This window comes from Andrena cerasifolii, chromosome 7, assembly GCF_050908995.1.
Source record: "Andrena cerasifolii isolate SP2316 chromosome 7, iyAndCera1_principal, whole genome shotgun sequence".
Lineage (NCBI taxonomy): Eukaryota > Metazoa > Arthropoda > Insecta > Hymenoptera > Andrenidae > Andrena > Andrena cerasifolii.
Window position 1 is genome coordinate 5,664,028 of NC_135124.1, and position 24,957 is coordinate 5,688,984.

At 40.9% G+C, this 24,957-nt stretch overlaps 2 protein-coding genes across 2 annotated transcripts in view; one reads left to right on the plus strand and one right to left on the minus strand.

Moving 5' to 3' along the window:
* Positions 1 to 24,957, minus strand: part of Cep290 (Centrosomal protein 290kDa) — a 158,208-nt gene that overhangs the window by 31,237 nt on the left and 102,014 nt on the right. The gene's annotated exons all lie outside the window — the stretch shown is intronic.
* LOC143371163 (uncharacterized) lies at positions 18,789 to 20,724 on the plus strand. The gene is made up of 2 exons (XM_076816113.1): positions 18,789 to 19,051; positions 19,677 to 20,724. The coding sequence occupies exons 1-2, from the start codon at positions 18,992 to 18,994 to the stop codon at positions 20,058 to 20,060; spliced, it is 444 nt and encodes a 147-aa protein (XP_076672228.1). The 5' UTR covers positions 18,789 to 18,991; the 3' UTR covers positions 20,061 to 20,724.

A 24,957-nucleotide genomic window follows, 5' to 3' on the forward strand; every position in this document is an offset into this window, starting at 1 on the left:
TTGTAATTTCCATTGATGACAAATGTGGAATTTATTCGAACATCGATTGTCTATAACACAACTTTTAGCCAGAACTTCTGACTAGATCTAAGAATAAGTTCGAGACTGAAGTTTACGCTGTTGAATTTAAGGAACCATTTACAGAAGGCAGATAAGATTGTGAACGAAAGAAGTACATCAATTTTAGATCGTGACAACTGCGTGATTTCCTTTTTCAACTCAAGTGGAATACTGTATCTCAAATGAAATGAAACTTTTAAGAGTTGCAAAAATTGTAGTTAGTTTGATATCCCACACCACATTACTAAAAACAGGATCAGTGGGTATTTGTCAATAGAAAGTTTAAAAAAACTCTGCACGACAAATAGGTACCGTTACAAAAAAGACTAATTTTTTCGACTGACCTAACATTAACGAAAATGAAACTTATGTCGACTCAAACTCTATAAAAATCTACTGAATGACGGAGGGATTTTTTTTCAATTGTATAGTTTCGATTTTATCAACGAAAACGGCCATTAATGATATCCATGAAGCTATTTTTCTTTGATACAATCGAAACTATACAATTGAAAAAAAACCCTCCGTCATTCAGTAGATTTTTATATAAAAAAGAAGCCCACAAAATTTCAGAAAGATTGCTGCAGTAGTTTTTTAGATATCTTGCTCACCGTTTTTAAAAAGGCTTCTTGTATTTTTATTATAAACGCACATATTTGTCTACAAAAAATATAAACTGTTCTTTCAATTTTGCTCTTTTAAGTGCCAAAAATTCCGTAAAAATATATGCTTCCGTTTTTCCCCAAAAAATTCACAAACATTCGCCTCATTTTGGTCTCCTGCCTAGGTAACCCCTTACAACTCTTCCATATCACAATTTTAAGGCCTTCACCTTTCTCCAAAATGATTCCTACATACGTCCCACCAATATGGCGCCTAGTTCGATCAGTAATCTCATCAGCACGCTAATATCAATTCGAGCAAACAGCTTTCTTACTGCCACACCCCTTCCCGAAACAGTTTCACCCTTCCTCCACCCCTGAAGCCCCAACCTTCGTATCAAAAAAGGTAACTATCCCTAAATTTTTTTAAATTGCCACTGCACCACGAATGGTCCTTGTGGATTCTCGCCGAACCTCCTACAAGAAATTGAAGCCTCTTCAACTTATACACGCGTGCACAAACGAGAAATTGTTTCATGCCTCGTCCATCCCTGAATACCTTACCTTCGTACCCAAAAAAGGTAAGCAGGTATCCGCGAATTTTTTACAAACCATAATAATGCGAGACTTCGTTGAAATTGGCGTAGAACGCATCAGGAATGTTCCTCGTCAGACTCTCGCTGGAAGTCCTAGAAGAAAGTGAAGATTCTTCGGCTTGTACACGTGCCCACGTACGAGAAATTGTTTGGACGTGAGCGTGGCGCACGCGTGCACGGAGTCGATGCTGGTTATATTTGTACGCAACTAGAATGCATGACACATAAGTTTGAAATAACTCGTAGAGCGTTCCATTAAACGAAGCACGTGACCAAGTGCTGTCAGGCCCGCGTAAAACCGAACGCTATTTTGATTCACGAAAACGCCGTCGCTTAGCCACGAATACAATATACAGCCAAACACGCTGTATTTGCGGGACGGTGCTATTTCAGTTGGAGTTCGATCCTCGCACGAGTCGCGAATATATTTGCACGCGGCTCGATTAACTGAGAGCCGCGGCGGTCTTTTTGGCGCGAATCGGAGGAGTAATGCTGTAAGCGCCGCTATCGATGCCAATATATCGATATATAGCGGGCGGCCAGGTGCTCTGAAATATCGCATCCCCTTCTAATTTAGCCTGTTTGCCTTTTTCGCGGGAATGCAGCAGGCAACCCTTTGGGGACCAAGCATTTTCAAATGTAATCGTTTGTTTGGATAAGAAGGCTTTAAGGCTACCCACATGAAAATATTATTCTATACTGATATCATATTTTATGGTTATAAATTTGTTTCAAACGGTAAGAGAAAATAAAAGCTCATCGGAGGTTAAGGGGGGACTATACTTTAGGCAATGTATGAAGCAAAACACTTTGAACTTTTTTATGGCTTTATATTTAACTTTTGAAGGTAAGGAAAAAAATTTTATGTTAAAAATATGCTTGTTAGATGTCGAAATCGCCGCATCTTGCTACAACGTCGCCGCCGAAGTTGCAAAACGGTGGGGGTAATTTAGAGAGAACTATTCAAGCAATCGACTTGCCCTTACGCATACAACTAGATAATTCCAAACTATTGTTGATGGACCTCAAAAAATTAAAAAAAGTCGAAAATGGACAAAATTGTAGAGCTTAGGAAAAGAAGTACAAGTTTGCGGGATTTTTTGTAATCTATTTATGCAACATTGAGGTATTAAAATTATTTTTTTAAATAATACTAGAGGTCCATCGGCAATAGTTTGGATTTATCTAGTTGTATGTGTAAGGGCAAGTCGATTGCTTGAATGGTTTTCCCGAAATTACCCCCACCGTTTTGCAACTTCGGCGGCGAAGTTGTAGCAAGATGCGTCGATAGCGACATCTAACAAGCATATTTTTAACATAAAATTTTTTTTTCTTACCTTCAAAAGTTAAATATAAAGCCATAAAAAAGTTCAAAGTGGTTTGCTTCATAATTTCTCCAGAAAAAATCCCAAAAATCGGCCGGTTTTAACGTTGTCGAAAGTATAGTCGCCCCTTAAGGCTTTATTCTCGTCTTAAATGGCAATTTTAAGGTCGTTTTTGGGAATTTAATCTGAAGAAACGAATAAATCAAGTCAACCACCACAAGTCAACGAACCACATTCGAGACGATATTGCAAATATTCTTTTTATAGTACTCGAAAGTTGCAAAGTTGATGCTAAGTTTCGAGTACGACTCTTTAAAACGTCGCCGTTTTGTCAAACATTTTCTTATCTTTTTCATTCTAGTAGGAACGATAACCACATTCATTACGTTTAAATTACGGCATGAATTCTTTATTCAGACGACCAGAAGAGGTCCAATCAATATCGCTGATGAGACAAAATTTCTGAAACACGAAATTGCAGGAACGATGATAACTTTTAAAATATTGTCAATAGCCAATTAAAAAAAAATCTACAAATAGCTGGAGTGTTAATAACTGTGTGCGCAAAACGTCAATATCGTAACATTATTGGTTTTTTCAAAATAAATTCCCAAAGGTGGCCTTAAAATTGCCTGTCTACACGAGAACGCCCCTTAAAGTTACTAGATTACACGAAGGCACAGTGGTTTTGAATAGGCTTTCAGTGATATGTTAATGTACTGCGTCGAATATGGGGCATGAAAATGGGTGGGAATTATAACAGCGGCAATTTTGAACACTGAAGGACGTTTGAGAATTACAAAGGTTTTAGATAGTACGCTACGAGTGGCTATACATGTATGACACAAAGTGTGGACCAACAATTTCTGGGAAAGTAACCTCGTATCAGGGTTATCGAGCCGAGTAGAATATCTGAAAATGACAGGGCCAAAGTGTCGGAATCAGCTAACTTGATGCGTTACATTCGTGCTTATCTGTTATCTTGATTTACTTGGTAAAAAGAAAGGGAATGATTCAGAAAGTAAAGAACACTTCAAAGATTACTATCGCGCAGATAAATGAAACTTACGCCATATTGACATTAGAGTCTTTTCATTTGTGCGTTAACTAATGAGCCAGAAGTCAAAGTTGATTTTGAAGTTAATACTATTATGTTGAAAATCTAAATACAAATGAAAATGAAAAGTCACAGAGGGAGTATGATTGTCCGAAATATAATCGAGTATATATAGTCGACGCAATCTTGAACTCAATTTTCACGAAAATGAAGCTTTAAATGAGAAATGTTTCATTCCGATAATGTTTCATGCTTTTAAAAAAATATTCGCTATTTTGCTCTTCCTTTTGAGTTACACCTCCCTCTCTATTTTATTATATATCTAGCTCTGTTCTTATATAGAGTTATTTTTTGTCTTAGTATTATTAGTAAACTCACGAAATGCGTAAATACAATATTCCCTTTGCACTTCTTATTTCGATTTAAAGGCTTGTCCCGTTTATCGCGAATGAAATAAAAACATTTCTTAGAAAGAAGTCCCTACTGCAGGTATAAGATTATTTCTCGCCCCCACTGTCAGAAATTAAAGACAATCCTCTAATTAAAATCTGAATTATTGTCCTTGACTCATAATCTACATACACATCAAAGCCGTATGCGCCATTCTATTCTCGCCTATATTTAAAAGTTCCACCCTGTTGGATTCGTTAAAGTGAAAAAAAAACCGAGCATGACAAACTACTGAACGAATCACTGCGACGAGTGTTTCCAGCCGATTGTTTAATTTTCATCTTTAATTGTCCTTAATTGCATCAGGCCCCAGCGCAGACGTAATTTCAACCTCCAATCGCCACTCAAATCACAATGTTTGCCTTGTATATCCGGGCCGACGAAATCGACCTCTTCTACCCCCTTAAATTGCTCATCGCTGCTCGCACATTCGAGAAAGTAATTTTCGTTTCGGCTATTCTATCGCCCCTCGAACGAATGATTACATCATCCGAGGGGGATGCATCATTCTCGCACCCAACCAGGGGTGGATTAACTTGATGGGCAACCCCGTCACCAAAATTCATAATCTGTACAGGCCGCGCGAGAAGCATACACCCCCGCAACTGGCAGATTCCAATATAAAGAACTCGGTGTTATCGAACGTCACTCGGATTATACCGCGAGTCAACTTCATAAGCGAGGCTTGTCACGAAAGGAACTTATGCTAAAAGCTCTCTAACCGAGAGAATACAGGCACATACTTCATTTGCGGCGAAAATATGCAGGTATACAACTAACAAAAGTTATTTAGAGTAGATTAAGAATATTAAATTAGTTGAATTTACGTTGGGGTAGGGGTGTAACGAAATATACTTCTTTTTCTATAAACTCGCGTGAAAACTTACCAGCCGCTTGTCAACCAGCAGGATATTCTGATATTCGATAAAAAAAACCTTTTGTTCTATATTCTTCATTGGAGATCTTACAAAGAAAGTTGGGTTACACTGACATTCCGATCTTTTTGAAACTCTTCAGGTTTATGGAGGTCTTTGATAACAGTATCAAACAATTTTTCGTTTCTGCCCACTTTCGGTTTTACAGGGTTTGGAATTTTTTTCGAAGAAACTGTCGAGCGGATCTTTTCCAAACTTTCGGGGTATTTTAGTTCACATTCGAACAATAAAAATTAATTTTTTCGTTGCAAAGTGTTCGGTAGAAATGGAGATACATATATGAACACGTTCGTAGGAACTCGCGCTCCGGAGTTGCAATTTTGCGATTATGTTGGAGGTCCCAGTTCTTCCTTAAAATAAAAAAAAACAAAGATTTCTTTATTTCTAGTATAATTTCACTGTCGACGAACCTAACAAACGAAAAAAAGGCGTTGACAAATTGGTGGGACTTCAAAGAAAAAATTACGATTCTGCCCCAAGATATTTCGTACTATTTATGGAAAAAGAGTTGTTCAATTTAATTTATTTATCAAAGTTTTCGGTCCATCGACAATGTAATTATACGAAAAATAAGAAAATCCTTGGTTTCTTTATTTCAGGGAAGAATTCGGGCTCCCTACATAATCGCAAGTTTGCAACCCCGGCGCGCGAGTCCCTACGAACTTATTCATATATATCTCCATTTCTACCGATCACTTTGTAACGAAAAAATTAATTCTTATTGTTTCAATGTGAACTAAAATACCCTGAAAGTTTGGAAAAGATCCGTTCGACAGTTTCTTCGAAAAAAATTCCCAAGTATCACCTTATTCCTAGCGTCCTAAATAGGACTCCCCCTTAAAACAAAAAAAAAATGCTAAATAAACCTATGATATTCAGGCGTCCAAGGAGAAGTCTCCCCTTAATACACGGATCATAAATAGACCAAGTCGAAGTTCCGGATATGCTCCACGTTGCCTGATTTCAACATTTCAAAAATAAGTGCACTCGATTCACTTTGCCGATGTAAAATGAAAAATTGTCGGTCTCGCGTAGGTATGTACATACGCGCGACGTTTGTCTGCATACGCGAGGCTGGCATGGAACGCGCAAAGCGCAGGGGACAGGGGCAAAAGAAGGGAACAGGGTTGAAAAGGTGAGACAATGATCTCTCTGCACATTTTCGATGCTCTGTGGGAGTAACGACGTCGAGACGAGCGCGGCAGTCTGCTAGGGGATGAACTTCGTGCGTTCCGTTCACCTGTAGAGAAATTTTAGACAACTATTAGCCAACTAGGGGTTATTATTAGGTGCACAAGGAACTATCATTAGACGATACGCTCCACCAAAGTGAAGTTTGCCATTGACAGCGTCGACACTGATCTTCAAAGGCAGGTTGACTCGATGACACAGCCGATGATGGAAATCGCTTTGATGTGGCGTAGAATTTAGTTCATCGAGTAGTTGCCCGCGACCCCCAGAAAATAGACATCAGAGGGACGGGAGCGCGAAAGAAAATATCTTGGTATCGGATATTCTTCGCCCCGCTGTTTCGCCAGTGTTTGCTCAGGAAATTCTTAGGCTGCATCTGTGTCGGCGCAAAGCTTTCATCACTGGCGTTTCCAGCAATTTCTGCACTATCAAAGCAGCGGGTTCACGATTCCTAAATAGATTCTGATCGATATAGCCTGACGCTTCACAGGCTCAATTTTGTATAAATTGATTGGTAATAGATGTGAATCTGCAGAGTAAGAAACTTCATTGGTACTTTAAATATAGAACGTGGTATTGGACATGAAATAAGAAATAGGCAGTTACAGTAGGTGGTTGAGGTGTTTACTGTTTATACTAATTCTAGGTTTATTAAGTTTCTCTATCAGAGAGTAGTAGGTCATAAATTGTAATATTGTAATATAATTGCAGTAAACGATTGTTTCAGTGAGATTATTGTTTCCAGGCCATTTTGTGCTCGAGGAATAATTAGTTACGTAAGTTATAAAATTTGCTACTATGGAGTAACGCACTCACCTATTTTTAGTTACAACCGTTTCATGCAGCTGAAAATTTTTTATATATTTATTTTATAATTTTTAGACACTTTTTACAGATTTGAGAGTGTCATCTTTTAAAATAAGCTAACGAATTTACGTGTAAATGCAGATCTCGATTTATTACTTTCTTAAAAATATTCGAAGATCGTCGGAGCTTTCATTATTTGCAAACTAATTTATTCCTCATTCGTAAGTATTTTCTAATCTAAATGATTTGAATCTTTGCACGCTCAAACTTTTGTAACTTATCCACGGGTGACAGAATGGTTTCAAGAATGGTGATTGAGTAGGTGAAAGAAAGAATAACAGTTTCTGTAAACCTAAATGCTAAACAAGTTTAACGATACTATCGTTACAAGGCTGTAAGTTCTCGATATGGCAAACATTTTCTTGCACGCAAAAGTCAATGTTGTCATTTATTGAAAAGCAATCGGCATGACAAATTTTTTGCAGTTAATACAATATTCCGTTATTTCATCAGGATTTTCGACTGTGTTTACAGTGTTTACTTCATTGTACCCCAAAACTAAATGTCTAAAGTTGAAACGTCCGGTAATGTAAAGAGGCATTATGTTCTTATTTCTTCCATACATCAGCTAAGATTCCATTAGACTCTGATTCCTTTGACAGTATTTATCTCGCAACGTTTTCAACTTCCCAAGCACTTTCCTTAAGGGGGGATTCTCGTGTAACAGCCCCTGAAATTTATGAACTTTTTAAAAAAAAAACTATTGTTAATATTGCATTAAAATTTTGTAGGATATAAGGAGGTCTCTTTAAACGTGTAGAATTTTTTTTATGTCGATCCTTATTATTTATTAATTATTATGGAATCTTGTTAACCTCTTCGACGATGTTGGCGTCAGGTGTAGTACCTGTCACAGTCATCTCATTGCAAAAAGAGGAAATTTTTCTTAAAGTTAAATAATTTACCCTGCGACTGGACCTAAATTTTTAATTTTAATTTTAATTTATAATACTTTTTTCGTCGATATAAAAAGAATAATATGTAAAATTTGTCTACGGAAAATACTTACTTTTTCTTTCAATCGCTATAAATCTTTCAATTTTTCATTCTGTTTCTTTAAAGCGGACCAATTCTAGCGTAAACTATCTAGCTTTAAGAAACTTCTATTTTTTTTCGCAATCAGATGACTGTGATGTGTACCACACATCCGGCCAACAGGAGATACATCGTCGAAGAGGCGGACGAGATTTCCCAATAATTAATCAATAATAAGAAGCATCGACATAAAAAATATTTTCTGCAAGTTTAAAGATGCCTCGTTATATCCCCGAAAAAGTTGAATCCAATGTGACCAATAGTTCTTTCAACAGAAATTCTTAAATATCAGTTACTTTTGGGGCTGTTAGACGAGTAATCCCACCTTAAGAACACCACCCTATTTCCGAAGCACCCCGTATATTTTCCTCTCGCATAGAATGAATCAAACTACCAGCAGCAAAAGTGGCTCCCAACTTTGACAGAGTTGACGTTCAATGCGTGTCAATTATTGTTTCTAAAAAATTGAATTTCTCATGTGTGTTTACCCTCGTACGTCGACATTTTAATACCATCGTTACTTTATCCTCATCGCTTTTTGTTAGCACGTAACAACCATAAAAATGGTCGAGCCACCCCGTTGGACCGCTTCGCTCGGAATGACCCTTATGCACTTCTTATTCAGTTTACTGATGGCGAGTACTACCCACCCTACAAATATCGAACCCTTCTTTCTTAACACCCCATGCTCGCCCTTTACAAATTTTCGTGCACGGCCCACGTGTTCGTAAATCGATCAAGCCGGACGACAATGACGGGCTCGACTCATTATCATATTAAGCCCCTGCCCCCTTGCTGCCGCTCCCGAGAAGTGTCCGAAAGATCGTCGAGGCTGCCCGGTGCGCGGAACAAGATAGCTACAACGGCTCTGCTGCTCTTTGCTCAAGAAACTATTAGGTTAGCGAATAATTCATGCGGGGTCGCAGCCCGCCAATCGGGTGGCGCGCGGCGCTCACGACGACGCGGAGTCGAAAGTTCGCGGGGGTCGCCGAGGACGCAAGCCAGAGACACAGAGGCAGAGGTTTCGGCGGCCAGAGGTAGGAGGGGTGGGCCGAAGAGGCAAACGGTAAAACTGAGAGCGCGTATACTCTGTTGCCAATCTCTCCCCGACACCCCTATATCCTGTGGGGGACATAGCCACCCCGTTCGCCCCATAATCGTTTCTCTCGTTCCGCGTGCAGACTCGACAGAGAATGGAAGCGCACGAGAGAGAGAGGGAGCGAGAGAGAGAGGGGGGGGCTGGGTGGTCGGCGCGAAAAAGGAAAGATGAAAATACGAGAGAGACGGGGTATGTAAAAGGAAGAGGTATGATGCTCGCGAAGGGAAAAAAAGAGAGGCGGGAGAGATGTGGAAATGAAAATAGGAGAGAGACGGGACAAGGGAATCCCAGGCGAGCGACAGAAAGGCGGGAGCGGAGAGGGAACGGACGACGGGGGGTCGAAAAAAAAAAGGAAGAGAGACACAAAGTGGCAGAAACTAATGGCGGAGACAGAAAGGGGGAAAAAAGGCATTCGGGGAAATGTGAATAGAAGAAAAATAGAATAGCCGAATAGGAGGGATGGAAAGGGGAGAGGGAGAGAGAGGACGAAACAGGACGGGAACGCGAAGCGAGAACGGCGAAATTAGCACAGATAGAGAAAGGATGAAATAGTTGAACAGAGGGAGAGAGGGATAGAGAGGAGGATTGGGTAAAATAGAGCAGAGAAAGGAGACGGGTAGAGAGAGATTGAGAGGGAGAGAGAGAGAGAGTGAAACAGGGAGTCGAGCGTTAGGCTATAGCTACTGGCGTCCCGACCCGACCTCTCATCCCCCGTTGCCCCATTCCTGTCTCCACCTCCCCAACCCTCCCCCTTTCTGCGCCACCTCATCTCCAACCGGTCCCTTCCCTCCTGGTGCCGCTTCCACCCTCGCCCACCATGGCACAACCACCCACCTATCCAGCCCACCGACCAACCATACCACACAGTAACACCCCGACCGACAGATCAATACCTACCAACTACCAAGCTGCTCCCAGATTATCATTCTATCCGTCCACTTTGAACGGCCCCGAAAATCGAGTGACCAGCACTGCCTCCGCTGAAGGACCGTTCCTGATGGACCTTTGGCTCGAATGCCCAGAAACGTTACACGGGGACCGTGGCCGAAAGCTCGCGGGACTTTATCGACCTCGCAAATTCGAACCCACTTGATCATCGCGGCCTGGAATGCCTCAGGCGATGTTCATTGATAGCTGGATCTGTGAGATGGGTGGTTCATGTTTTGCTAGCATACACATCACTCAGCAGATTGTTTGGTCTAATTTTCAGTAGTATCTCGAATCTCAATGACGGAGAAAGAAATCGTTGAGCGCGGAGTTACGCATTCGAGTGTAAACGGTACACTGATCCAGGTAGGCGGTTTTATTTCAAATTTGAAGCTGCCTCTGTTTCCCTTGAAACGGTAACACCCATTCAAGATACGATTGTCCATTTTAGGATCTTTCCCGCGTTTTTATTCACCCCGTTCGATAAGTAGATGTTTGGCTTACAAGTCGATTCGATGAGGGCTTTTGTACGATTTATAGGAAAGTTCGTTTAAGTTCGTGAACGTGCAAGCAAGCGAGACAATAGTGAGGGAGGGGGCGCGCGAGAACTATTATCCGCGGTAAGTTTTAGAGTGTTTGCTGATATCGTTCCTTCTTACCTCCCCTTTCGTAATGAGCTGGCAATTTTTCAAAGCCGGACGACCTTATGATCGCATACGCGTTACGTCAAATTAAAGAGCAACAGGTGTCTCTGCTGATCATCGGATGTACTCCACGTTAAAATAGTGGCGCGGTGACATGACGGCCAACTTGACGCATTTCATTCAGTCGAAAGTGAACATTATTGTGACGGGAAGATTGTTATCGATACGAGGGTTCTAATCGTCGAGGCAAAATCAAACCCACGTAGACTGGTTCCTATATTTCCACTACGTGTCAAGCTTGAACAGTTCTCAACGTTTTCATGAAACATAATGAAATGCTATCTATGCTATGCTAACGTCGTTGAAATTATTTTTGAAGGGTCTGGGAATTTTCTCTTCCTTCACAACCTCTTTAGTTTTGCCCATGAGGTTTGTGTGTCTACAAACTTCAATTCATATTTAATAAAATATAATTATCACGTAATTTGTGCAAGGCACCTTGTAAGCAGTTCAGGTTCAAAATATCGCCCCATTTCATGTATTCTATATTTTTAGAATGATATAATATCAGACGAGTTGCTAAAGGAACGAAATCTATTAGGGAGGTCTGAGTTAGGAATTGACCAGTATCTCCATGCGGGCGAAAGGGTAAAGGGTAGACGTACGGTCGATCTTTTTAGGCAAAAAGTCACGTACACGTGGCCCGTACAAGTGGTCCATTCCGCCGACCTTAAGCATCCTGGGCAAGGACGCTCGCCGAGAGACGCGATACGTCACTGACGGACGGCCAACGTCACAAGGGCGCCTCCAGTGACGTCAGTGGCGTGCTAAACGAGATTAGATTTGCGGGGATTTATTTGCTGCCCACGCACCTTCTGCCCCCGTGCTGCGAGCGAAATGCCACATCTTACTTTCGACCGGAGCGCTTCCATTGCGATTTACTCGAAAACCCACGAGTCTCGAAATAAACCTGATATTAAGTAGAATCGCTGCAACATCTTGCTGAATTATGTTTCAATTTCGAAGCGGAGCAACTGCTCGTGTTATAAGTCCTTGTTCTCATTAAGTCTCGAGAAGTGCCGTTTTTTAAATAACGCACATGCTTGCGCAGGGAAGCAGCTGCGCGGAGAATTATTATCGAGACGGCTCGCGTTCCCGTTGCATATCCGTTGCCCGCAGTGTGGAGCAACTTTATCGGTAGAGCAACCGGAAAATGAGCTGTCATTATTAACACCGTCTGAGTTTAGTTCAGGCGTACGTTACAACGTCTGCATACTTCTCGTGGCTACGGAGGGACGCCGGGACACCCCGAGGTCGTGGCATGCGCCACGATAGGCCAGCCACCGTGGATGCACACAGTTCTCGGTGTAACTTGCGTTGCATAGCAGGGACGGAAGAAACAAGTGAACAAGGAACACAAAGGGGGAAGACGGGGAAAGAGCGAGACAGCGCGGGCCGGGGGAAGAAGAGGGGGGGAGTAAAGGTGAACGATAAAGCAAGTGGGAGAGATGAGGAGATGTTGCGGTGGACGAGAAGGTGGTGGATGAGAGGGAGAGGGATAATAAGAGAAAAGGGAACGAGGGGAACTGGAATGAAAAGAGGATAGGGAGAAAGGGACGAGTTTATAAAGGGGAGGCGGAAGAAAGAAGAGATCGAAGGGAGTGAAGGGAAGACGAGAAGAAGAAGGCAAAAGGAGAGAAGGAACGAGGGAAAGAGCTCCAGGATGGTGAGGCGTTCGGTGTTGCAGGCAGCAGCGGCATAAATCGGTCGAAGGGAAAACTTTTTGGGCGCGGAGTTACCAGTCGGTATCTTCCGCGCGTATATGTACGTTATACACACATATGTGTATGCGGTTTTATCTGGCGGTACTCGGGGATGTTGCGGGTTGATTTATCGCCTGTCGTTGCCATGGAAACCTCGGCGTGACCGGCTTGCGCGACACCCTCATATCCGAGTCGACTCTCTGCTTCGCCCTCTCTCTCTCTCTCTCTCTCTCTCTCTCTCTCTCTGTATGCTCTCTCCCGCCCCCTTTAACCCCTCAGTCGCTGATTCTGTCTCCCTCGTTCCTCTCTTCATCGCTCTCTCAACTGTGTACTCTTATTCGTACTATCTCCCTCCCAGCGATATGTCCGTTTCTGTCCCGTTCACTCCAGGCATACCTGTCTCTGTTCGAGCTATCTCCCTCGATCATCCTTCCTCCTTACCCCCTCACCCCCCAACCCCTACGTCTCTTTTCCCACTTCCTCTTGTCTTCCTCTTTCTTCGGAATATGTATATTCGGGGCTACGTCTCTCCTTATTGCATTCCCGCTCTATTTGTCTTTACACCGTATCACTGTCCCTGTTGTCTCTCCTCTATCTCCGTCTATCTTTGCCCGTGTTTCTCACCTTCCGTCTCAACGTTTCCCTTCTTCACTCCCACCCGTTGACTCTTCCCACATTCCGTCTCTCTTCTGCTTTCTCAGTCCTCTTCTCCCCCCTGTCACTGCCCATCCTAACCCCCCCCCCCTCCGGTGTCCCTCATTTATCTCCCTCTCATCGTCGTTTCCTTTCTTTTTCCATTCCACTTTGTAGCCTCCCTCTCTGCCACGTTCCAGCGCCGTCTACGTGTCCCCCACACCCTGCGAGTCTTTCTTCTTTCTTCGTCGTTCCTTTTCTCCCTAGGGAACCGATGGCTTCGACTCACCCACGCCTCGGCAGCCCCACTCCCTCGGCCTCTAACCTCCCCGACCGCCCTTTTCTACGCTCCTTGCTCACGTACGCGCGCTGTCTCTCTTCCTCTCCACCCCTCCTCCTGCCCCAACCACTTAACCATCCCGACCAACCACCCATCCACCTACCCACCTACTAGCTCGCCCACCCTTCCTTCCTTCCACCCACTCTCATCTTCCCTTCGATATGCACCCCACGCTACTATCAGCTTCTACTCCCACGCGCGAGCTTGAAACCCCCCAGAGGAACGTCAAGGAGGCGACTACCGGTGGAGTTCTCTGCAAAGAACGAGAACTCCGCCACCTCCTCACCGCCACTCCTCTCGCCCTTCAGCCCCTCGTCGCTTTTGCCTCCACTATCCTCGCCGCACGCTCCGCCAATCGAGTGTCGACTGCCTGGTGGCTGGTGCACGTTGCGCTGCTGCACAGACCCGATCGTTCTCCACGATCTAGATAAAAAGCGTAATCTAACCGTGCGTCTAATTAACCGAGCCCTCTAGCCTAGTTATCAGGCCAACATACACTTCTTTCTGCGCATCTCAATGCGATTTTTAGACGAGCTTATGACGTAACTTTTGGGCGACTCGCTGGCATCGATTACTGTGATCTAATATCCGGGGATCTACAATTTAAGGTGGGTTTCCACGGCCAGGAGTGACAACTGCGTTACAGGAAATGTTTCTAGATCATCACACTACTCGGACACCAAGCAACCTTGTGTTTAATGATCAGACGAGAACTTAACCTCACTTTGTTTCGATTTCTGATGACGGGAATTTCTAGAGGCGCTATGTACTTTATTATCGACAGAGTTAATATCATTGAGAACACTTCGGCAGCTGTTGCTTTATTAAGTAGGAACTGTTGTGAAGATATGTCGCAGAAATTGTCTTCTCAAGCTTCAATAACGTTCTCTGCTAAACCTGGCGTTTAGAAAATTTGTGAACACTGATATTCACTGTATTACCAGCTGCGAGTAATGTTGTTTTATCGAGTCCCTGCGCGAGAGTACGAAGATGACATTTTATCTTTTGCGCATTTAGTAAGAAGCAAAAAGTCCCTAGCCAGTACACAATGAACCGAGAACTGGTAGGTCTGACAGGGGTCCACCGATGATCGTTCGCGTGAACGTTGAAAAGTTCAGCTTAAATGTCGACCGGCAGCCATCTGTTGTATTATTCTCTCTCATGATTTGAACACGAGCCGGTGCGTGACTGAAGGAAGATCGATTGGCATATGCGGGCCCAATTAGAGATTCAGCCGAGAATTACGAAACCCCCTCTACGGTTAAATTACTTTCTATAAAGACGAGTTTCATAACGAGTTCAATTACTTTCACGAATAATGTCCCCCCGTTACTAGGAGTCTGGATCGGGACTCGCACAAAACAGTTAATTACTGGGTCTAGGAATTTCCGTAATGACAATCTTTCCTGACGCTTGCAAGAAATGAATTTAATTAGTAGAAATCTATCGTGACATTGCTGCCCGTTTAGACTCGCGTTTAATTTACATTTTATTATTTTCTTTCTCCAAGTATGGTTATTACGCGAGTTCTTTCAATAAACGCGATTTGATTGATGTAAAAATTGAATCTCACTCAAAATAATAAATTTTAATTTACAAGTAATATACAAATTTTAATGACGTCTTCTAGTTTGACATACGCTATTGACATTAAGAACTCCGGAAATAATGTTGATCTAGTGAATAAATGGTTACATTATAATAATCCTATATTTATACAGTTTACTGTATTACCAACATCCGATAAGGTAGTCACACACGAATAATATACCTGTTATCGATTCACGTGTTAAATAATTAATCGTTTACGCTTCCCTGAGGATGTTCTCTTTAGCAGAATGTTACAGTACATTCTAATTATAATCCTCAACACAATATTAACATGTGTGGTGCGCTACAAAATAAAGAATATACAAAACAGCAATGCATACAACAACCTCCTGTATGCCAACCTTACGTCGATACACGACTATTGATTCATTTTAACGAAGGCACGCAAGCTGCAAAGAAAAATCGCGATTCGTTCTCAGAGATTTTATCATCAAAGAAATATAAAAAGGAGAGCTTTAATTATTCCAAGCGTAGCAACTTTTAAAGTTAATGAACACCTGTAAAGTATCATCGATCTGGATATCTGTCAAGCAAATTATACGCAAGGCTTCATTAGGCTAGAATGACAAACTTTTTGTCTTCGTCTGGGGAATTGAAAAATCGAAAGAAAATCGTATCTACGATTAAACACGATTTAGTGACAATATCAATGGCAATAACGTAATGTTGAGTAGAAAATGCTAGGGCAGGGCGGTGGACCAAGGCAAAGAGAATATTCCCGAGCCTCCGTTGTCGGTCTCATTGTTATCGACCCGTTGGTATTCCCCGGCGTCATTGGTAGCGCGATCACGTGGTGTCTATCGCCTTCCAACCAGTCAGCTCACCCGTACAATGCACACCATTGACGTAACTTAAACAGTCCTGCGTGAAAGGTCATAAGCACAACTCTAGTATAATAGATGCCTTATATGCATTCGTGAATCAATGTCAATCCACTTCCCAATATACTTAAAAATAACATGACACGTATTAGGTTCTGCATACGATGCTGTGTGGGACGTAAGAAGGACAAGTGCAGTTGTATCGAAATTTTTTCGTTTTTGAATTGGTAGCTATGAACAATAATGATGGTTCCTTTGCCAGATATTAATAGCACTAGGTTACAGTCATTTGGTGACGGAAAATCCGTTTTGAAATTCTTATGTAAGGTGGTCCCCTAACCTCAAAAATTGGCATGAGACGAAATCCTGTGGATATGTTTTCGAGATATCGCCCGATGAATATTTTGGTAATTTTTTAAGACGACGACCCGACATTTTTGGTCATATCTCGCGTTAGAGTTGACCGATTTAATCGCGACGACTCTTAAATTAAAGGTAATTAAATTGCACACAATTTGTTCCTATATTGCTTTCCGATCGGGCCAATAGTTTAAGCGAAATCGAGCGAAACTTAGAAAAATGTAATGTTTGGGGCCGAAATTGAAATCGAAAATTCACTACATAGTCTGGAAGACATAGAAATTCTCATGTGACGTCCAGTTTCTATTTTTTACGTAGAGTGCGCACCTTTACGAAGAAAACAAGCCCAGCCTGAGCAAAATCCGTGCACAAATAAGGAAGTTATGGGCAATAGAGTCGGAGTGTCTATTTTCAACTTTTTCCCTATTTTCGCAATTCTTCCTGTTTCTTGGCGAATTACGTATTTGCCTTTAATACATTATAATTAATTCATGTTTTATATACATGTAGTTTGTTAGTTAAATATCTTCACTTTCTGAATCTGACATTGAAATTGGAAAATTGGAGGTTATGAGTAATATTGCTTTCAGTTATCTTTGTAGTTACGGTTGTGTAATGGTATAATCACAGATGCTTGAGAGGATTGGAGTACTGTTTACAGTAGGTAAAATATCGTTTAAGTTGTTTAGAAAATAATATCGTTGGCTTTTTGCTAAAACCGATTAAGCCCATCATTCCATGCTAAAATCCTTAAGGATTAATGGCAGCGATTACTGTCTATGTTTTTTACACTAGCTTAATAAAAATCCATTTGGGGAAAAACTTATGAATTTTGCAATAGTTTTCAATTATTACTTGATTTATTGTAATAGATTGAACATTAAATTTGCATTTACCGAAAATTAAAAAATATGGACTTGTCATTACTGAATAAACTGTCTACAATTATTTTGGACGTTGCTCGTGCTAGGCATTCAATAAGAACATAAGTACATATACCTATCAAATACAAAATCATCTTTCTTTCTTTTTTATGTTTGGTTTATTTTTTCAAATAGGCCAGAAAACTAATCATCTCATTATTTAGAATATTGTAATACGTTTCTGAAAATTATTAAGGTGCGTCTCCACCAGCGTTAGCGAACTGTTCATTGGTGAGGACGCACCTTTACACCAGCAATGTTGTTTGTTTGTTTTTATTGTTTTTTCCTGTGTTTTAAGCAGGATGGCGTTTCAAGCTTATTTTTGCTTATATTGCCCAACGAACTGTAGTCCCATTTTTTTTATCCCTCCTCTCTCCTTCGGGTCCCAGCAGCAGCAGCGCACCGGGAGAAAGGTGGTGTCTCCCATCTTTTCCCAGTACACCGCCCCATGATGCTTAACTTCGGTGATCTAACGAGAACCGGTGTTTTCCATCACGGCTACGGCCGCTGGTCACGAGCAATGTTTATAAAAAGTTTGCGAACAACTTGCGAGCATTGCTTGCGAACAGTGTTCGCGAACTGTTCGCTAGTGAGGACCCACCTTTAGGGAACCATTAATCTGACCAATCCAACAAAACGTACAAAATTCTAAGGTACCGAGGATATACGTTTAATGCAATATCGTTAAATGTTTAATTCAGGATGGACTAAACAATAATTTTCCTATTAGCTAATAATAAATAAAAGGGCACTAGAATATCCCTAACCAGTAAGAATACACTCCCTGTTACCAACAATAGAACATTCTAAATATTTTTTCAAAACAGATATCTGCTTATCTTAAACAACATATTAGTATTCTCCAAGTAATTGAAATCTCATTCACTAATAAAATGTTTTACAAATAAAAAAAATCATGCTGGCAAGTTTTCCTTTTTATTTAAATAACGTGGTGCTATCGCATATCTACCATCCTATTTAACGACCAGAAGTGAGCAATAGTCAGAACTTTTTTTCCCCCCATGCACCGTTTAATTAACCAGGACAATAAGAAATTATCGGTGGCACACGCTGCACGCAGATGCAAACCAGGTTGCATATAATTAGGCATTGCATGGAAAACATCGCGATAGCCGCGCTTTTGATATGATAATTAACGACGTGACTAGATTCGAGTCGTACAAGCATAAATGCAATAAATTTCGGTCTCGCTCAACATTCACGTATGGCACGCGATTTGTTGACGACACGACTTTTCCTTCATTCTTCGGTCACGCGCTGGATTCGGATCTGCATAAAGGGCGACAAGAAAAATGGCTGCAAACAATGCCACGTGACGTTAAAAATGTTTCCCCGGTGTTTACGGGAACGTGCGAAATAAATCGGTCCTTTTCCATTGCCACCGATCAATTTTCAAAACCTGCGAACGGTCTAGTGACCTCTCTATATTCTGACTGATTTCTGCGTATATATGTAACGTTATCAAAATAGCATCAGTTTCGCATAATACATACCGATTTTCATAGGACACCGTGCGAAGCACTGCGATAACGAATGTATGTTATCTGTCGCCAAGGATAACGAAGGTTTTCAAGCAGATGTTATAGAAAATTATAAAGACCGCCAATAGGTCAGGCTTGAATTTTTAACGAGTCAGAGCTCCAGGAGAGGGTATATAAGTTGTAAGGAAAATTCGCTAAGGAGTGGCTACTTCTGTCACTTCTGAGTGTACTGTTCCAGAGCGACTTCGTCATGTTGCACATCGCTGTATGGACGACTTTACCAATCTTGATTGTGTCAGCCTGGTCACAGGTGAGATTTGTCATAATTTTGACAACGTTTTAAAAATGATTAATTACGTAAATGCCAACAAATTGTATTAAGGGAGAGCCCCACCCTGAAACCACTAACAAAAGACAAAGTTAGGGATTTTTTTGTTCGTGTAAATGAAAATATAGGACTTGGATTTTTTATATAGTTTTAAAACAATCTTTATTTTGCTAGAATTTTTTTTATAAAAGCTCGCAAAGTCGTTCTTGAGTCTGCGCGGAGCCTAAGAAAGGAAAATACAAAGTATTTACGCTTAAGATTGTTATTATTGAAATATAAAAGTGCCAGTACTTAACTCCGAAACAAAATAAAATGAATCATTCGATCAGGTGATCCCCTTTTATTTAATTTTCTGCACAGTCTTTAGTTGCAAGGACGCACCCTTGTAATCACACAATTAAGGTCCTTTTCGTACGACACACTTCTGAGGTTCATGACTAGTATTTGGGACATATTAATTAGATTATTTGGGACATTTGGCAGTGGCAACATCAGTTAAAAAGGGGATAGAAGGTTGAAATTGGATGAATATATCGCAAGAATACTAGTCACGAGCCACAAAATTGTTTTGTGTGAAAATACGTTAATGTTTTACTTTTGCTCGTAGGAACAGTTTCGAGAAGTAACATTTGAGAAACGGGAACCAAGATTTGGCTTTGGTTACTTCGAACCCATACGGAAGATGTATTGCAAGAATTTCTGCACGTCGGCGGATAATACGTTGTACATATCGAATCTTCTGTGCGCTGTAAAATGTCCTGAATTGTACTTGCCACATAATGGAACGACGATACGCATGGTAACCGTACCGAGTTCATCGGAAACATCAAGCGCGACGACTATGACGACAACTACACGAAATTCGATGCCTCCAACGAAAGCACGACAACAAACAATGCCAACAACGCCAGGCGCAATGTCAAGCGCAAACCCAACAACAACGTCAACAACGACGTCAACAACAACGTCAACAACAACGCCAAAACCATAAGGACGAGCAACAAAAGTATCATAATATATATATATTTTTTTACTAACAAATATCGAATGTTGATACTTATTGTGAAAGTATAGTGAGTTCAGGATTTCTACGCGGGATGGCGTTACAGACACCGATAATCAGGAAATGTTAACATAGGTCTCTGTTTTAGGCACTTTCGAGTTTAAAATTTAAGTTTAAGAATTTTAATATACAGTATTATTATTGCTTTGTTTTTCGGCATAAGTTAAATTTTATTAAGAAAATCAATAAACAATATACGTGAAAGCGATTAAATTGCCATAGTCGATACATCCTCACGATTTTAAAAAGTGTAATCCGCCACTGCATTTAATTGGACTATAACATTTTCTGCAGGAACGTACAGAGTTGTCCCAATAGTTAATGTCACGAATTTCCAATTATAGATTTTTGTTACAGATATGATAAACCTGAATCCTTTTTAGTATATTACAAACTCAGAAATGCATGTTACGTAAAAGATATCACACACAAAGACTTGGGCTGTACTTCCGAAAGGGACCGGTGGCCGATTGGGATGAAGCTTCGTGGGTATTACGAGGGGTGTGGAAAGACCCCAAATATATAATTTTAGCTTCGGCAATTAATGCGTTCAAAAGATACAGGGGTAATTGTGCATAAAAGGGTACACCTTACCGATTTTTTAAAATCTTACTTTACCACGGCCCCCACTCTTAACAATATTTCTGTTGACTTATACCGACATAACGCATTCCACTTTCCAACTTGTCCCGGGTATTAGTATTAGAGGGGGCTAGATCAGCGCGAGGGCGGGCGTCCGCTCGCACGCGCGTAAAGGTACGATTTCATGCTGATGCTCGACGCTCGTTTTGAGCGTCAAAACCAGTCACGTGATCGGTCCACCTGACCTTCAGCATCAAGCGGAAAAGCTAAACTCGGTTTAGCTTTTCCGCTAGACGCTCGTTTACTCTGACTTGCTCTGACTCGTTGGTTGGTTGAGAAAGTTCCGTGGACCGATCACGTGACTGGTTTTGACGCTCAAAACAAGCGTCTAGCGTCAGCATGAAATCGCACCTTAAAGCATGGTAGCAAATCAATATTAGTTTGACGATGCTAAAAATGCGACTGCGGTTAAAAAATTTCAAAAATGAAAAATGGGGGGACAGGAGGGTTCCTGGGTAGGAGGCCTTGTACCAACGTCCAAAAAAAAAATTCCACAAAAAAAATTAACAATAATTTTTTATTAATATTTCGGAAACTAATAAATACCCGAAGCTACAATTTTAGATGTAGAGCCCACCCCCTCCCCCCAAAAAAATCTCATCTCGATTGGTCACCGGTCCCTTTCGGAATAATATCCCAGACTTGTTTCGAAAATGAGCAATATAGAAAATAGGAATGAAAATATTTAATTAACTTATGGAAGTCGATACTTCCATTTAATTCTAGCCACTAAGAAATGTAATTGAATTCTACATCGACAAATGGTCTTACAACTATAATTTGACCCAACTTGTTATTAAATATAAGTACTAATATTCTGCAGCCACGCGCACAAAACTTGAATGAATGGTGAAAAGACAAGACAGTTGAGAAAGTGAACGATGACGAAATTACTACAATTTAAAGAAACAGTATAACACCCTATTCAACTACGTTGCTCAGATTGGTTTAAATCTCCCAGCAGTGGCGCACTCAGGACTTAATCCTGAAGGGAACCGAGTCGAACCTTATAAAAATATTTTTTATGCAAATTCAATAAAGTTCATTAGGTGATTATAAAAATTTACTTAAAGGATAAAGTTCATTTTTCTTTTCTCTTTACAAAGCGCTTCAGATACTTGAGACATGGTTACATTAATCTCCTTTTTTGGGGGGGGGGGCAGGGCCTCTTGCCCCCTCCCCTCTGGGTGCGCCATTGTCCCCCAGAATAGATTAGTGATACTAACATTAAGAGTAAAGTCTAATATCAAATTTTTTCATATAGATACATATATTAAAATATTAATTTTAAACTTTTTTTCAACGACCACTGTACATTATACCAAAATCCCCAAAAGTGGGAATTTTATTGTTCTTGTATCGAACGATTCACAACAAAACTTAACGAAGTTGAAGTTTCTTCCTGTTTTTCAGTAGCGACAGACGCAACAGTGAATCGAAAGGAGTGACGAAGATTATTCTTAAACAATGTTCTGTAAGAATCTAACTATAGTTAAACAGTAATAATTACTGTTTGTAAACTTTACCAGGCAAACTAACTAACTACAATATAAGTTCGAAATTATGTACTATCCAAACTAAGTACATGTAAGCATACTGTATTTGCTATATGACGCGCTTCAAAACCCTAGCGGTAGATCTTCGAACTTACATGGTGTACTGTGTAAACTTTGCGCTGTAAAGCATCACAAGCTATTTCCTCCGAAACTATCGAAAGTAGCGACAAAATTCTTCTTGCAGTTTGTATAATTCCATTATGTCTCTTATAAGCTAATCAACCCACCCCTATTGCCCCTCCACCCACAAAAGGGGTGAAAGAGGCACCCCATTTTTTCTAAATTTTAATTTATCTCAATTTACATTACGCACCGTTTTGTATAAATAATCGGTCTTATAATCGTAACGTAGAATGCTCGAATTTTCGATCTTTAACATTAAGAATCCTGCGTCTCGGCAGAGCATGGAACTCTACCCACCTCAATCCTTTCGCCAGCGTACGAAATTTCAAGTGTCCCTGCTCGCGAAAAAATAAATCGGCGCAGAAATCACTGCAAATGCCCGAATAGCCGCATCCGCGCGAAAAAGCGAGACCTTGCTCCCATTGTGAAAGTAATCTCGGGTAACCTATTACGCGGGCCGCATGTCCTCTCACTTCGTGCATATGCGCGCACAATGAGCTGCCCGGCGAATTACATCAAACGAGGATTAATACCGTAAAAGGGAGCCGCGATTAATTGCGGCGAACAGCGAGCCAGACACGGCGATAAATCACCCGACGAAAGGATCGAAAACTCTTCCCTTGCCAGTGCGCTCCTCTCATAACGTCGGCGGCCCTTGTATGTACTACCACAATGGAGCACCTCCAATAAAACAGTCGCTGCGTGCCCGCAATGCACCCGAGTGTCGAAGCGCCGTGTCTGCGTGGGAGAATAGAAATGACCAGGCTCTCGTTATTATCTGAATGGAACGTCTAGCCGATCTAAATTTAAACCCGCCGGGGCCGTGCATCGAGGAATTGGAATTTTCGTCACAGTTAGAGCCGCGAATTTTACAATGGGACAGTGGTGTACGTTCTCTGCGACTCCGGGGAGAATGGAGGGAAGAATTTTTACGGGTGAAACAGAGCGTGCAGGCGGGCGATATTTGAATCGATCATTTCGAAAGGGGGATAGGGGCTCAAAAACTAATTTAACGGGAAATGAAAAGAAAAAGTTTAACGCCCCTAGAATTAACGATGGAACGATCAAACTAGGCTGTATTATTCTTCGGGTAGGTACCTTGCGTTTAGTGAAATTGCATTGATTTTAGAAATTGCTGAGGTGGCCAAATTTGATTTCTGGTGAAAATGAATCACACCGAACAGGGAATTTGAGGAGGGAACATATGGTAAAGTGTAGGGGTGGTTATGTAAAACATTTTATTTTACGGGGAACTGGAAAATCAATGCGAAGGAATTCAATGCAAACAAATTTAAACTTATTATAATTTCGTTTTCAAAACGATGAGATAGATTGTCCTATTCTAGATATGTCAGTTATTCCTAATTAACTTGTTAGAGTTGAAATAAAAATCCTTGAAATGGATGAAATCAGTCAGCCCTTTAAAAGCACAAAGATTTGTCACCGTTTCGAACGAAAAAGGCGATGCAAATAAGTGAAAATCACAAAAAGTCGGATTTAGTAGGGGAGACAGGGGTAAAGTGAGTCCGAGAAAGTTTGAAGTCGAATAAAATTTTTCCCTTTTAATAAAAATGCGTGGAAATAGATTTATAATATAATTTAAACATTGCTGTTGGTAAATGACGAATAGCAATACTTAAAATAAACTTAGAGTATATTAAAAACTCAATTTGAAAGAAATGATGCAAGTGGTATCACTTTACCCCTATCCGGGGTAAAGTGAGATGCAACAAAATAGGAACTTTAATTAAGGATATAGGTAAATATTAACCCCTGGAATGGCATGTTTAGCACGGCAGATTTTTCATTTTTTTGGGGGTTAGTTTCTGTTGCACCACGCCGCGTGGTTTTCTAGCCAGCTGACAGGTTAGGATATTGCGCACATCACTTGCGCATCGGTTCTTAGCAGCCATTTGCAGCTCAGTGTACCCCGAATATGTACTCAGTGGAAAATTAATTATTTAATAATGTTAGGATTAATGTTTTCGCAAACGCGTGTACGTGTATGTTTATAAGCTTGTTTTAAACACGCAGAAAAAATGTGGAGTTAAAATCACACGTTTATGACTCATTTATCCGAAAAGCTAAATGGAAAAGAAAGCCAATCGGAAGTCTCTAAAAATTAATTTCTGATTTGTTAAATTCGGTTTTTTTACTGTTTTAAAAAAGTTTCTTATTGTATAATATATTAATAATTCAGTTGCAAAGTTTCCTGAATCCATTTCTCAAAACGCTGTCCGCGTAAATAGTGAAAAGCGCAGGATACCAAATAGCTAAATTTCTGATCGGACGATTACGTAGCAAGGTAACTGACCAGAGTGACCAGCCACCAACAGGACATCGAACAATGGGTATAACAGGATACAGCGATGCAGGATATACCTAGAGGCTGGCCTGGCCTGCTGTGAATCACGCGGCGTGCTATGCAAAAGAATGAAAGTTCCGCGAAGTTGTAGTCATAAGCTTGACATCATAATCAAAGTACAACGTCGATACTCGATTCG